Source organism: Mus pahari, chromosome 1, assembly GCF_900095145.1.
Source record: "Mus pahari chromosome 1, PAHARI_EIJ_v1.1, whole genome shotgun sequence".
In the NCBI taxonomy this organism is placed as follows: domain Eukaryota; kingdom Metazoa; phylum Chordata; class Mammalia; order Rodentia; family Muridae; genus Mus; species Mus pahari.
The window spans coordinates 128,721,966-128,737,196 of record NC_034590.1 but is presented as its reverse complement, the minus strand read 5'-3'; the positions used below and the strand labels follow the sequence as shown (position 1 = coordinate 128,737,196).

General features: G+C 34.6%; 1 protein-coding gene across 4 annotated transcripts in view; it reads left to right on the top strand.

Moving 5' to 3' along the window:
- Positions 1 to 15,231, top strand: part of Vps13a (vacuolar protein sorting 13 homolog A) — a 197,325-nt gene that overhangs the window by 59,067 nt on the left and 123,027 nt on the right. For all 4 annotated transcript variants that reach the window (XM_029542348.1, XM_021191562.2, XM_029542349.1 and 1 more), the window contains exons 21-26: positions 770 to 902; positions 1,977 to 2,094; positions 4,021 to 4,159; positions 8,960 to 9,038; positions 12,749 to 12,903; positions 13,256 to 13,412. In XM_029542348.1, the coding sequence (XP_029398208.1) occupies positions 770 to 902; positions 1,977 to 2,094; positions 4,021 to 4,159; positions 8,960 to 9,038; positions 12,749 to 12,903; positions 13,256 to 13,412 (781 nt within the window). The remainder of the gene's footprint in view (positions 1 to 769; positions 903 to 1,976; positions 2,095 to 4,020; positions 4,160 to 8,959; positions 9,039 to 12,748; positions 12,904 to 13,255; positions 13,413 to 15,231) is intronic.

Here is a 15,231-nt window from a genome sequence, read left to right as displayed (position 1 = left end):
TTCTTTCCCTTTTACATTTTACTTGGTAGTTAAGTAGACTCAGGGGATATATATTTATACTATGAATATAATAAAGTATGCATAGATAATTATTCATATATGATTTGAATTTATTTTTAAGTTTATTGGTATTTTGCCTATATTGTATATCAAGTGCCTGATGCTTGCACAGGCTAGAAGAGGGTTTTGGGAAGTGATGTGAGCTGCCACATGGGTACCAGAAATCAAACTCATGTCCTCTAGAAGAGCAGCTAGTGCTGTTAACCACTTGCCACCTGTCTAGCCCAGTCTTTTTAGTTTTATGTTTATTTTTGTTTGTTTGTTTGGTTGGTTGGTTGGTTTTGAGACAGGGTTTCACTATGTAGTCCTGGTGACCTAGGACTCACAGTATAGACCAGGGTGGCCTTGAACTCACTGCCTGTCTCTGCTTCCTTAGTGCTGGATTTAAGTACGTATACCACTATGCCTGGTGAGATAATCATTTTTGACAGTCTACTTCCCATGAGCTGTATGTAATAGAGTAAAAAAAAGTTAATATATATGTATGTATATCTATATCTACTTATAGATATAAATACATATACAATGTGAATGTGTGTTAATACATGTTTTTTGCATGTCTCATGGATATTGATTTTTTAATAGCTGTGTATATCTCTCTCTGTCTGTGAATTTATCCTGTCCTATTAACTTTTTATGTTATACATCTAAATAGTAATTTAATTGTGAAGTACTTTACATAGTCTAAACTATGAAAATTAAATTGAAGGTGACAAGTAAACGTCGATCACTGTTAGCAGATGTGAAACCCAGTGAGACCAGCCGTGAAGATATAATGCATAGAGCATATGACTCTTTCGATATTCAGCTTACAAGCATACAGTTGCTCTACAGCAGAGTGGGTAAGTACAAGGCATGCTAATGGTTGATTTTGAGACACTCTGAAGGTGTATCTGAAGACTTTCTCTGTAAGTCATTGGAATTTTCCTGTATTTAAGTTAAAATTGCCAGTTAATATTGCCTAGTGAATGAACATATAATTGATAGTGAAAGTGTAAAACCATAAACACAGATCCAATATTTCAGAATAGTCATTTGTAAGATGTATATGACATGTGTGTTTGGCTGGCTGTGTTAATCTAGCTGAGTGATGTTTTTATTTGTAAGCCCATTACAATGATTTTCTTTAAGAAGACAGACTACTAACTAAATAAAAAATGAATACTAACATTTCCTGGTTTGAAACCAGGAAATTTTTGTCCCCCAGTCCATTTAGGTAAAATTTTATCTCTTACTGGGACTGGGTCTTGTTCATTTCCAAAACCCTGTCCATTACCACCTTCTTCATGCTGGGATTTCAAGAGTGCACCACCATCCTATCTTTTTTTAAGTGGGTGCAAGGGACTGAACTCATGTGTTCATCTTCGATGGACAAGTACTTTACAATGAGTCATCTCTGCAACCCAGCCTCATTTACATCTAAGGCTATGAATTAAGTATTTGCTCACTCGCATGTGGTTGTTAACACTACAGTGAATGTTTCAGGTCATATGTTTTGTAGTTCTGAGTATGAATTTCAGGTTTAGTTTTAGCATTTTGACTATAGGAAAGTTTTAAGTCTGTTTTCTAAAATGTAATGGTTATAAATCCCTGTGAGAAAGTATAAACATTGCCAGAGAAGTGCTAATTAACAGTTTTAAATCAGTAGTAGCATTTATTAGTATTCATCAAACACACATTTTTCTGACTTTTGCATTGCCTTACAATGGCATTATTTTGGTGGTAAAATATCTGGTTGGCATAGTGACTGTTACGGATATACAATAGGTTTAAAACTGTGTTGCCTTTTACAGTGTGAAGCAGTAGAGGGGAAAGAAATGGCAACGTAATGACTTACTGATTGTGTGTCATCTAGATAATTGTAGGTTTTTACGTTATAAAGAGTATGCTAATAATCATCATGAACTGTTTATTAGGTGATAATTGGAAAGAGGCACGAAAGCTCAATGTATCTACACAGCATATTTTGATACCTATGCATGTCAATGTGGAGCTCTCTAAAGCCATGGTTTTCATGGATATCAAGATGCCCAAGTATGTATTATATATTATCTGTTTTATATACTTGTAGATTTTTCTCAATAAATCTGTAAAAAAAGAAATGCTATATTTCATTGACTTTACTACATAGTATGCATATCTGTCATTGACACTGTTTTCAATGTATAGTTCAGTGTCATCTTAGTAAATTCACATTATTATGTAGCCTTTACCATCATCCATCCCAAGAATTTTATTAATGATTTTCCAAGGTGAATGTCCTTGCTCATTAAACTTCCATTCTACTCTGCCTTTTGCCTCTAGCTTCAAACCTCTTGTTACATTTTATCTTTATGAATTTTATGGTTTTAGGTACTGAATATAAGTGAAATCATATAATGTTTATCCTTTCTTATTGTTATATCACTTTACAGTGTATTCAATGATCATCTATGAAATGTATGATGATTATGCTTTCCAGTCCTCTTTTGAAAACAGAATTTCTATTGATCCATGCCTGGTCCTATCAATTCTTAAAAGTAGGGTGTTGAAGGTTACTACTATTGCTAAGAGTCTTTTTCTTCTCCTTAGTTCTTTCAGTATTTAATTCATTGATATGAATTGTGTAATCAATTATAAACCATAGTTTATAGGATTAATTACAAATATTTAGGTTATTAGAAATAAAGCTATGGTTTTCTGAAGGAATTCAGATACATTTTTAGAGACCAATGTTTGACAATCAAAATGTATAATAAACAAATGAATTTTAGGGAAAAGGTGGGAGTAAAAGCGATGAGTTAAAAACAGTCTGATGAAGGCCATACTTAATAAATTTTTTTTACACCTGTGTGCATGTACATATTTGTACATGTGTGCATGGATATACATTTGGAAGCAGAAGTGGACATCAGTCTCCTGTCACTCCTTACCTTGTTTTTTGACACTGAACCTAAAGCACACTGATTGTCTAGACAGTCTGGGAGTACCAGAGATGCACCTGTCTCCCTCTTTTCCCATTCCTGTCTCAGGATTCCAGACGCTGCCACTGTGTCCTTTTGGTTGGTGCTGGGTATCCCACATCATGAACTTGCATTTGCTGGCAGGCACTTTCCCAATGGAACCATTTTCCCAGCTTCTCTTCATTTTTAAAATGTTCATTTATCTTATGCTTCTGGAGTGGTGGAGGTGCTTGCCTGTGCAGGTACCACAGTGGGCATGTGAAAGTCAAAAGACAACCTGATGGTGTCATTTCTCACCTTCCGCATATGGGTTCTGGGGAATCATACTTAGGTCACTGGGCAAGTGTCCCTTAAGGATAAGTGCCTTTACCTCTTGAGACATCTCTGGGGCCCCAGCCCCTCTCTAGTTGAGTAGTTTATCTGTAAGCAAAGGAGACTTGTAAGAGAGTTAAAAATAAAACAACTTAGACTTAGTCTTGAATTATGTCTCAGATGTAAATTCTCTTGCTGTTTGAACTTGCTTAAGGGTTCTTGAAGGAACCATGCACACATGGGAACTTACACATTGAGTGAGAAGTGGGTTATGACTCTCACAGGTCTAAGTACACCTTTATAGCATACATAAGCTGCAAGGACAGTCACATAAGGTCATTAATGTTGTCTGTATTTGGCAAATACTAGACAATAAATGAAATAATATAGAAAATAACCCTCTGAAGACTATTAAGGCTGGTTCATCTAGGGTTTATAAGGTAAGTTGTAAATTGTAGTGATTTGTAGTTTCAAAACTGTGTTTTTAAATATTTGCTGAATTTAAGGGTTTCACTCTCGTCGTCCTCTTTCTTTTTCTGCCTTGTTTAAAGAATGGGGTAGGTGCTAAGCATTGAACTCAGGACCTCCTGCTTGCCCAGCAAGCTTTCTGGCACTGGCGCACCTCGTCAGTTCTATTCTTTATTGATTAGTGTACTTAAACCAGAATGAGAATTACTCTATAATGATTCCCGTCTCTAAACAATAGATTCAAGATTTCTGGAAAGTTACCTCTTGTTTCATTACGAATCTCGGATAAAAAACTGCAAGGCATTATGGAGTTGTTGGGAAGCATTCCGAAGCCTGCACCTGTAACTGATGTATCTGCCCCTGCCAGATCATTCCAGGTATTGCCTCTTTCAGAATTAATGAAAGATTACATTGAAAAGTAGATTTCAAAGTAGTAGTTGAAATAACCGCAGGAGAAATTATTTATAGTTATTTTAATTTTCAGCAGAATTGCATCTTTTACCTAAAATCATCATGATGATCATTTATGAGTATTTAAAATTATGAAAAAAAAAACCCAACTGCTTTGAATTTACTTGTACATGTAGTAGATTTTACTTCTGACTATTACATAAATTCCTAACAGTGAAGTGTAGGAAAAAAATGTAAATTTTAAATTTAGGTGAATTTTCTAACATTTCCCTGTTGATTACTTATTTATTAACAGTGAAGGAGTGTCTTCTACTCTAATTAGTCTTAAGTGTTAGCCATTCTTAGTATTTTACACTAGGAAGATGTTGCCTTCTGCATTCAATTTGCATGTCTTTTAAAGAACATGTTTGCCTAAAGCTAATGACTGCTTAAATTTTACTTTTTTGAACTGTTACTATTATGAAATATATGTATGCATTATGGTTTTTTAATTATGGAAATTTATTGGTCATTTGTAATTTTTCACATTTGATTTTTAGTTCATTTTTTCAGTTAGTTTTACTATGCATGAAGGTTTAATTTATACAGTCAGTTTTTTTCACACCTTTGACTTCATGACTATATATTATGTATTTTTCTCTTTCCAAAATACTTTAAGAAACAAAATATCTAAACTTATTTTTCTTTACTTTTTAAACCCTTGGATTATTCAAATATCATTAAATTTTCTTCTTTTCAAATAATTTACAATTTGAAAAAAATAGCAGCACTAGTCTGGAAAGGCCTGCTTTCCACCCCAGTTGACAGTGAACTGCTGGCACTCTGTCCTCTTTACCCTGATCTCCTCACTGGTTTACAGTATTGTGCCTACTGTGCTCTTGAGCTTCCTGTTTTCTTAATTAACTCTGTTGAAGGGCATATGTTTTGAGTTTTGATCAAATAAGTTTTATTATTTTCTTTTTGGATGAAGCTTTTTAATGTGATATCTCTGAAATATTTATCTAATAATAAAGTTGAAAATTTTATCCTGTGTTTTCTAAACATTTAGTAGTCTTTTTTAGAGTTGCTTTTGAAGTGTATCCGAATTTTATGCTAATGTTCGTAATGTAACCTTTACGTATTCAGTCTATTTTTACATGTCTTTCTAATTATGTCAGTTTCTTTCTTTCTTTTTCTAAAAAAGACCTTTGTATTTATTTTATGTACATGAGTACACTGTAGCTGTCTTCAAACACACCAGAAAAGGGCGTTGGGTCCCATTACAGATGGTTGTGAGCCACCATGTGGTTGCTGGGAATTGAACTCAGAACCTCTGTAAGAGCAGTTTGTACTCTTAACTGCTGAGCCATCTATCCAGCCCTCAGTTTCATTTTTGAAAACTATATAGTTTTCTATATGTTAAAAATATATGTATGTGTCTGTTTCTGTGTTTTTTGTTTGTTTGGTTTTTTTGTTGTTGTTGTTTTGTGTTTTTTGTGATTACTATGTCTACCTTTTCCATTTATATCCTTTTTCCAGTAGCATTCAGTCATAATTACATAATGGTTTCATAGTAAGAACTTTAAATAGGTTGGGTAAGATTTTGAGGTTTCTAGGGCCAAGTAGTGGGAGTGGGTGGATAGGGGAGCAGGGGCGGGGGGGGGGCGTATAGGGAACTTTCGGGATAGCATTTGAAATGTAAATAAAGAAAATTAAAAAAAAAGATTTTGAGGTTTCTTTGTTTTCAAATAGCTTTTATGATTTTAGTTTTATAACAGGTTGTCAATTTCCATCTAAATCTTCAGGGGTGTATTAAGGATAGTGCTAAACTATCTACTCAATAATATTATTGAGAATAGAAATCTTATTACTATTGTTTTGTTTGTATTTAGTAATCACTAAACATACATTTACTACATATATTTTGTTAGGTATGTTCATACTGTTTAGGTCCTAATTGTGTCCCCTCTAAATTTATATATGGAGCCTTAACCCCTATGTCTATACCTTAGATTATGTCTATTTTGGAAGTAGGTCTCTAATACAGTGATTAAGTTCAAAGACTCTTAGGGTAGACACTAATTTGGGACTGATTGGTAACTTCATAGAAAGGAATTTGGAATTAAAAGAGACATCAGAGATACATCTGCACATAGCAATGCCCAAGTGACAATGCAGTAAGAAAGCTCTCTGCAAGCTGAAAGTAAATGCTTCAAAAAACTCATTTTAGAATACCTTAATCTTTACCAGAATAGTGAGAAAATATGTTCTGTGGCTTAAATCAGAAATCTCTACAGTTTCATATCCTTGCTCAAAAGGTTCACGATTTCAAGAAGAGGAAGGTGACTAGAGGGAGGGTGAGGTGTATGGGAAAGGATACATAGGGACTGAAAAACATATATATATAATATATGTCTATGAGAATATAATAATATTTTCCATCTTCCATAATGTATATGGTGAATATACCCCATCAAATGTAAAAATCTTTACTAGCTTATGCATTGTCAGTTACTAAGAAGAATACAGACAATTTTAATTTCAGACCAATTCAGATACTATATTTTTAGATAAATGTAAGTGTACCTTGTCTGAAGAACTTGTGACTAGAAGTGCTTTAAACTTTAGTTTTTATATTTTTCATTTTGGAATATTACATATATCTAATGAGATATTTTAGATTTAGGCCCAGGGACAAAACATAGAATTCAAATATGCTTTATATCCATATTTTATATGCCTGAATGTAATTTTATGCAATGTCTTAGTGTGGCTGAATTTTGACTGTGATATATTACATGAGACAGATACAGAATGTTCCACAGGTAGGGCTGTTTTTATCTTCAGAAACTTGTGGATTTTGAAGCATTTTACATTGCATATTGGAATGGCTCAGCTTATATGTTACAGGCATTGAGGCTTTGTGTTTGTTCATGACAGATATTGGGTCCTACTTTCTATATGTACCATCTTAAAGAGTAATGTTAGCCTCATAAGGTTTGTTGGGAAAGGGTTTTTAATCCCAACCATTAACCATATCATGGCCTCAAAGTATTCAAATAAATGATACTCATGTTTCTCACTTTAAGTAAAATCTTGGAAGTTATTAAGCTTTATGAAGAAGACATGTCCAAAGCTGATAAGCTGAAAGCTAGCCCCCTTGTGCCAGTCAGCTACATTGTGAACTCAAAGGACTCTCCTGAGGGACACACAGATGATAGGAAAGCAAAGCAATCCTGTCTTAGGGTTATAATCGCTGTGATGAATACCATTACCTAAAGCAACTTGAGGAAGGTTATTTACAGGAGCAGAAATTACTCACCAAAGTCAACCCCAGCAGGGATGACAGCTCATAAAGGCAGGATTCTGGAGCACACTGTAAAGCCTACAGGCAGCTAACAGGTTGGAGAATGTTCTTTCCAGGTGCCTCAGGTGGACTTAACCTCTTCTAGGTAGCTCAGATATTCTCTGCTTTTTTCAGGCAGCTGGTCTAGTCTCAGAGTCTTTGCAGCTTGTCTTGTATGGGAGGAGTCTTTGCAGCTTGGTTTCATTCAGCCTGAGGAGGACTCTCAGCTTTTATTGCTTACTGTGGCTGGGAGGAGCATAGTGATTCTGGTCAGATTCAGCAACTTCCTGAAGATATTTTCAGTTTCTGCTTTCCTGCTTAAGGAGCTTTCTGCAGGATGGGATGTTTTAATCTCTTGAAGAAACTGTATGGAGGGATTTTTAAATTAGAATGCCATAGAAAAGTTTATGTAGGAGTAGTTTCCTTTTCTGACATATAGAAAGGATTGTACTGTTTAGAAAGTCTTTTTATAGGAGGTTAAGTATAAACCACCAAATAAAAGCAGTGTTATAGTTGGTGATGTTAGGGAATATGATCAACAAAAAATATAAGATTCTTCTAGGTCAGAGATATTAATGTTTTATTTCATAGTATTGGTGAAAGATTCAGTTGTGTTATTTATTTTGATTTACTTTTCTTGGAGACAGAGTTTCACAAGGCAACCTTGGCTGTCCTGGAACCTCTAGAGATCTGTCTGCCTTGCCTCTCAAGTCAGTTTTGTTTGAACTGTATTAAATGATTTTTTTATTAGTTAATTTCCACAAAACAGTGTATTTGCCAAAATATAATTAAAAACTAAAGTAACAGTGCACACTCCTCAGGTCTAGAGGCCTTAATATCAGGCTTTAAGCTTGTTTCTCAGTGATGTCCTGGAGCTGGTTTCTGGACCTAGTAAATTGCCAAGTTAAAATAGATCTCAAAATCCTTACAGATCCCTAAGGAATTTACTATAGGAGTTCCATGATTATACTTACCATCAAACTTATAAAAGTACTCACTTTAAAAAATAATTATTATAGAGATATTTTCATGAAAGTATATACTATACTTTGAGCATATTACCTCTATAAAACCACTTCTTCCTCTTTTTAGACTGAGCCAAAGATGACAGTTTTGTTATCATTCTGCTTCATCTTCAAGTCTTAGGATTAATCCCATGATCTCCAATGACTACCTTGGTGTGGTGTCAGGGTCAGGGGAAGTGAGGTGCTGGAAGGAGAGTCAAATCCAGAATTTCTCAGCAAGCACTCTCTACCAACTGAGCTACAACTCCAGCCACTCAAAAGCACTTGAACTTTCATATACTTTATTATTAATTTTCTTACTTTGAACCTGTTTTCTTTTAACATGGTTTGAATTGTGTAGCTTTTTGTGAGGATTATCATATAAATTTGAATAAAAGGTCTGCGTTCTAATTGACAATGAGTTACTTTTGTTTCAGATTCAAGCATCTACTTTGCCAGTATCACACATTTCTCAGAAGTTAATCCCTTTATTGGAACAGCCTGTTACTGAAGATGGTAAAATGAAACTGCTTAATAGAATCTTTTCTATTGCATATGCCTAATTGAAGTAAACATTTTCAGGGATGTTTTCTTCAAATGACTATAAACATCTTTTTCTTTTAACCTTCTTTTCTCTATAAAGGATAATTAATAAGAGAAACATCAGTAAAGGTATTAAAATTTATGTCGTGTATACATGGGAGACAATCAGAAATGAATCATTCAAAGAAGTAATTAAAAGTTGGGCTTCGGGGCTGGTGAGATGGCTCAGTGGTTAAGAGCACCGACTGCTCTTCCAAAGGTCCTGAGTTCAAATCCCAGCAACCACATGGTGGCTCACAACCATCCATAACAAAAAAAAAAAAAAAAAAGTTGGGCTTCTAGGCTGAGAGAGCCAAGTTGAGAAAGGTGACTTGGAAAGAACGGCAGATGGAGGTGAGGTTATCATGCAAAGTAAAGTCAGCAAGCTTGTCTAAAGCCTGACCATGCTTCAGGGGAAGGCAGCACATTGGCAGTGATGAGGAAGAAAAAAACAAAAACCACAAAGTCAGTGTGTGGGTGGGTCTAGGAAGAATTTGGGGAGGGACAGTGAATATGATCAAAATATATTGTCTAAAATCCTCAATATTTTTTAAATAATTAAAAATATTATGTTTTTTAAAAAGAATGCCTATATTATAGAGGAAGACATCAGTTCAAAGGTAATTTCCTATGTGTGTTTTAAAATTCATGTAAAAAGAAGTTTATGTTTATGCTGTTGTAAACTAACCATCACAATAGCATCCTCATGCAAGATGACAAGCATCATTGGAAATACAGAAAGAGCCAGGCAGCAGCAGTGTTCCTAAATTGCTGAGACATTTTTACCCAAATTCTTTAAATAATATAAATATTCTTTAAAGTTACATTTGTAGTGGAATCACTTTGACAAGAATAAGTTCTAATTTTAATCCAAGAATCCCTAACAGAAGTCATTATTGAGTTTAGGATTGAAAAAAAAGAAAGTTTGTGGATGCCTAATTTAAAATGTATTACTTAAAGAAATTTGAGATAGTGAGCCTTTTATTTCTATTTTTAAGGGAAAAAAATCAAATTTAGCATCTGCATTTACATATAAAACTTATTTTTAATTTTTAAAATTTCTTACTATCAAGTATCTTTTTTTTTAATGGCCATGTTAGAAAAAAGATATTTCTATGTTTTCAAGACTTTAGAGAAGACTAACAGAGAAAATGTTGTATTCTCTTGTTTTCAGAGAACATGTGTATGTGGTAAGCAGAGAGATGTTAAGTCTGAGGTTATATGATCTAACAGGGTTAGTTAATTAGGGATATACTTCACTTTAGTGTGTTTGTGTTTTACTAATTTCATTTTAGACACTTTTTCTTCTTTGAACGTTTCATACATTTACATAGTGTTTTCATCATATCCATCCACCACTAATTTTAACTCCCCCTAGATCTTAGCATTCTGTGTCTCTCTGACTTATGCCCCCCTTTCAATGGTACTAATAACCCCAGAGTCCAAATAGAGAAACACATGTACATGTGAGTATAGTTATCCTTTTGAGACTTGAACAGCCTGGCAGGGGCCATGTCCATAAAGAATGACTTTGCCTTCCCAGGAGCTATCTTCTTCCAGTAGTATGACTAAGTTGTTTAATAACTTTCAGTTTTAGATCCTAAAATTTTAATATAAATTCAGAGGGGACTATGGCAGCCTGCTCACTTAAAAGTCCTTGTAGATGTGATAGAAAAGGCTTTAAGTAAGATAACACAGCCTAACCTGCTAAAGAAAACAAGTTATCAGCAGCTAACAATAGTTTCTTCCTAAATTCTCATTAACCCTTGCCTATAGGGAAAGTTTAAAGAATGTCACCGCCTCTGTGCTGAATTTGCACACAGGCAATGATTAATCAATATGGTACATTTCATTCTCAAAGAACTTTCCTAGACAGTGTCTGAACCCACTCTTCCCTAAAATTGTTGTTACAGTCCTCATCTTCCCCTCCTTTGTAAAGAAGACTGTGAATATATGAACCTCCTTAGGTCACATGGACAACCACGGTCTTGTGTTGGTTCTTCTCAGTTCACATTAATTCATTTTTCTACCTTTACCACTGTCTATGGTTAGTTCCTTCCAGCAAGCCTGTAAATGCTAAACATCAAAAGGAAGCTTCTCCTTTTTAGCCCATAGTAAATCTACTGACTCATGGATAAGTCACGTTTGGGGCAGGGAGTATGAGAACTCCTCATGTTACTCAATTAAAAACTGTTTTGATTTTTTTAAGTAGTTGATTAGTTAGATTTTTCATGTACTATTTTCAGACCATGGCTAATTACACCTAACTTAAATTACACTAAATCAAGCTGTAGTTAAAGGGGTGCTTTATTAACATTTCTGGCCCTGGGCTCTGTGCTAATATTGCAGAGTTTGAAACTAAGCTCTGTTATACTGTCCAAATTCAGTGAGCATGGTACTTGTAGTATTCATATTGTACACAATCACAGGTATTGTTTTCTGCTATAAACATTTTTTATCTAACTTTGAAATATACTAATTCTTTTTTAAAAGTTGATTTTTTTTTTTTTGAGTTGGGAGAGAGAGCTCATTAGTTAAGATTATAGTTCAGTTTGCAGCACCCACATGGGGGCAGCTCTCTACTGCCTCACACTCCAGCTCAAGGGAGTCTGTGGCCTTTATTCACTCCATGGTCCCCTTCATTCATATGCTGCCAACAGATACATATGCATAAAATCAATAAAAATGAATCTTAAGAAATTGGTTTTAATGGATGACTGTGAGCATCTACTTCTCTATTAGTCAGGCACTGGCAGAGCCTCTCAGGAGACAGCTATATCAGGGTTCTGTCAGCAAGCTCTTGTTGGCATCTTCGATAGTGTCTGGGTTTTGTGGTTGTTTATGGGATGGATCCCCAGGTGGGGCAGTTTCTGGATAGTCATGCCTTCAGTCTCTGCTCTGAACTTTGTCTCTATAACTCCTTCCATGTGTATTTTGTTCCCCTTTCTAAAAAGAATCGAAGTGTCCACACCTTGGTCTTCCTTCTTGAGTTTCGTGTGTTTTCAGTCATCCATTAGACGGAGCACAGGGTCCCCAATGAAGGAGCTAGAGAAAATACCCAAGGAGCTAAAGGGGTTTGCAGCCCCCTAGGAGGAACAGCAATATGAACTAAACAGTAACCCTAGAGCTTCCTGGGACTAAACCACCAATCAAAGAAAACACACGAAGAGACAATCATGGCTCTAGCTGCATATGTAGCAGAGGATAGCCTAGTCCGTCATCAATGGGAAGAGAGGCCCTTGGTCCTGTGAAGGCTCTATGCCCAGTATAGGGGAATACCTGGGCCAGGAAGCGGGAGTGGGTGGGTTGGGGAGCAGGGGAAGGGTGGAGAGGATAGGGAATTTTCAGAGGGGAAACTAGGAAAGGGGATAACATTTGAAATGTAAATAAAGAAAATATCTAATTAAAAAAAAGAAATTGGCTTTAAGCTAAATATAAAATATTTTATTTTTATACATTTTATCCTTGCAATGTTAAATTTATTTAAAAGTAATTTCTGTATTCTTTTTCTAAGTTTTTGTGTTCAACTTTTAATATATACCCATAGCATTTTAATGCTTACATTTATTACAGAAAAATTATAAAAATCTCAAGCATATGTTATTTCTATTGTTGACTAAAACAAAATATTTCATGAAATTTAGACTCAGAGGAGGAATTTTTTGATGCACCATGTAGTCCCTTGGAAGAGTGTGCTCAAGTATCATGTAGAGATAAATGTACTCAACAGAAAAAATTACAAAAGAAAGATTGTTTGATGAATTTTATTCAACTTAGAATGAGATTTGAAGTAGCAGAGGTAAGTTACATTAAATGTGGGCTATGTGAATTGTCATTTATACTTTGTACAGTTTACTCAAATAGTCTTCTTGCTAATACACATTGCCCAAGGCATATGGAGACTTGGTGTATGGTTTTTTTCCATTTCTTTTTAAAGGATTATCTATCTTACTTAACAATTAGTGTTTAAGTGGTATATTGTGGGCAGTTTTTCAGTACATGCTTTTTTGATTCTATACTGTAAGTATGCTTTATATGTGTGGGGGAATATAAAATCAATATTAAATTTTGTAATATACTACATAATACATCTTCTGTATTTATATATTGTTATTACATATGGACCTGTGTACTTTGCCTTTCTTCTGCAGGTGTCCATTCAGTTCTATCACCTTGTGGGAGACTGTGAACTACCTGTGCTGGAAATGGGTGCTTTAGGATTGGGAACAGAAGTTGAGATTAGAACATTTGACTTGAAAGGAAGTGCCTTTTTGAAAGAATTATGGTTAAAATGTCCAGAATATTTAGGTAAGACTATTAAAATATGTACATTATTTTCATAATTTTATTACCTGCTAAGGAATTTTCTGTTCCTTAGACTTTGAGTCAATATATTTATATTTTAAAAGTTAAAAAGTCCAAGGATATTACCTTTAAATTTATGTTAGTCTATTTTCTTTCCTCAGTACATTTTTTATTTAAAATTTGATTATATCATTTACCCTTTTCCTTTCCCCTTCAACCCCTCCCACAAATCCTCCACTCTTAAATCAATAGCACTTCTCTTTCTTTGAATATTACCTCTGTGTGAATACACAAATATATAATTTGTTGAGTCTGTTGTCTATATATGACTTCAGGGCTTAATATTTTTATTGAATAACCAGTATGGGCAATTGTTCCTGGGAGAGGCTAATTCTACCTCTCTGAGCAGTCATTAGTAGCCTATGGGTTTTTTTGTCTTACCATAGGACATTGTGAAACATTCCCTATTCCATATTAGCATGTCTATTGTTACTCCCACTGTTCTAGTCCTGTGTATGCAGCCATTTTTATAGTTTCACAGCAGACTACCTGGCTCTTACAATCTTGCTGCTCTCTCTTCTGTGATGCTCTCTGAACCATAGATGCAGGAGCTTTCATGTCAATCTATTGATTTCTATTTTGTGATTCTCTTCTTTGTTGGTCTACATTTGCTACAAAGAGAAATTTCTTTAATGAGGGATTGTATCTGCACTTAAATCTCATTATTTGGAGCTAGGAACTAAAGATGAGAGAGGCATTTGTCTTTCTGCGTTTGGATTACTTCTTTGAATAAATCTTTTCTAGGTCTGTCTAGTCACTTATTAGCTTCCCTAACAGTATGATATGTTTGTAAAAGTTGATGAACATATTCACTTTGTCATCTGAAATTCATTACTTACATTAGATTTAAGCATTTGTATTAAACTTTTGTATGTGTTTAGAAAAACCCTGAATACTGCAGTCCTTGACTCATTCTGCTGTACTACCAGCTTAAGATCATCTCCCTGCCATCCATGCTTTACCTTTGTATTGCATATCTTACTGGAATAAACAGTGTACATCCTTTTTAAGGGTGACTTCTTTTACGTTTTATATTTAAGTTTCTCCTTGCTTTTCATAGCCTAACAGCTAGTTACTGTTGATCAATAAATCATGCTCCTTTGTCTAGTAGAAACATTATTGGTTGCCTATCCACTAACTTCATAAACAACATTTTGATTTCTTCTGGGTTTTGGCAGTTATTAATAAAGATGCTATAAATATCTATATACAAACTTTTGAATAGAGCCAAGATGCCCCTTTCTTTGGGTAAATAATGAGCATAACCTCTAGATTATATGTGAAGTATGTAACGTTTGTATTGAATCTTTAAACACTTTCTGGGATATGTCACTTTTTCATTTCTGCTGGTAATAACTAAGAGCGTGTGTTGTTCTTTACTTGTCACATCTTGTTAGTGTCCAGACTTAAGTCCTTCTAATAGTTATGTAATGGCAGTTTGAATTTTTCTAATGACATATGATGCAGAGAATCCGTTCATGTGCTAATTTGTCCTAACTTCTTTGGTGAGTGACATCTGCTAAGTTCTTTTATAAATCATATATCAAATTAAGTAGTTTAACCTAAAATTAAGTCAGAGGTGATGGTACAGTTTCACAGTCTACTTGTTTTCTGGCCTGTGGGAACTTGAGTGTGGTAGACTGTGTCACAGTTATCTCTCTGTCTCTCAAACTTGAGTGTGGTAGATTGTCACAGTTGTGTATTTGTATTTGTGTAATTATACTACAATTATCTCTTAGTCACACAAACGTGAGTGTGATGA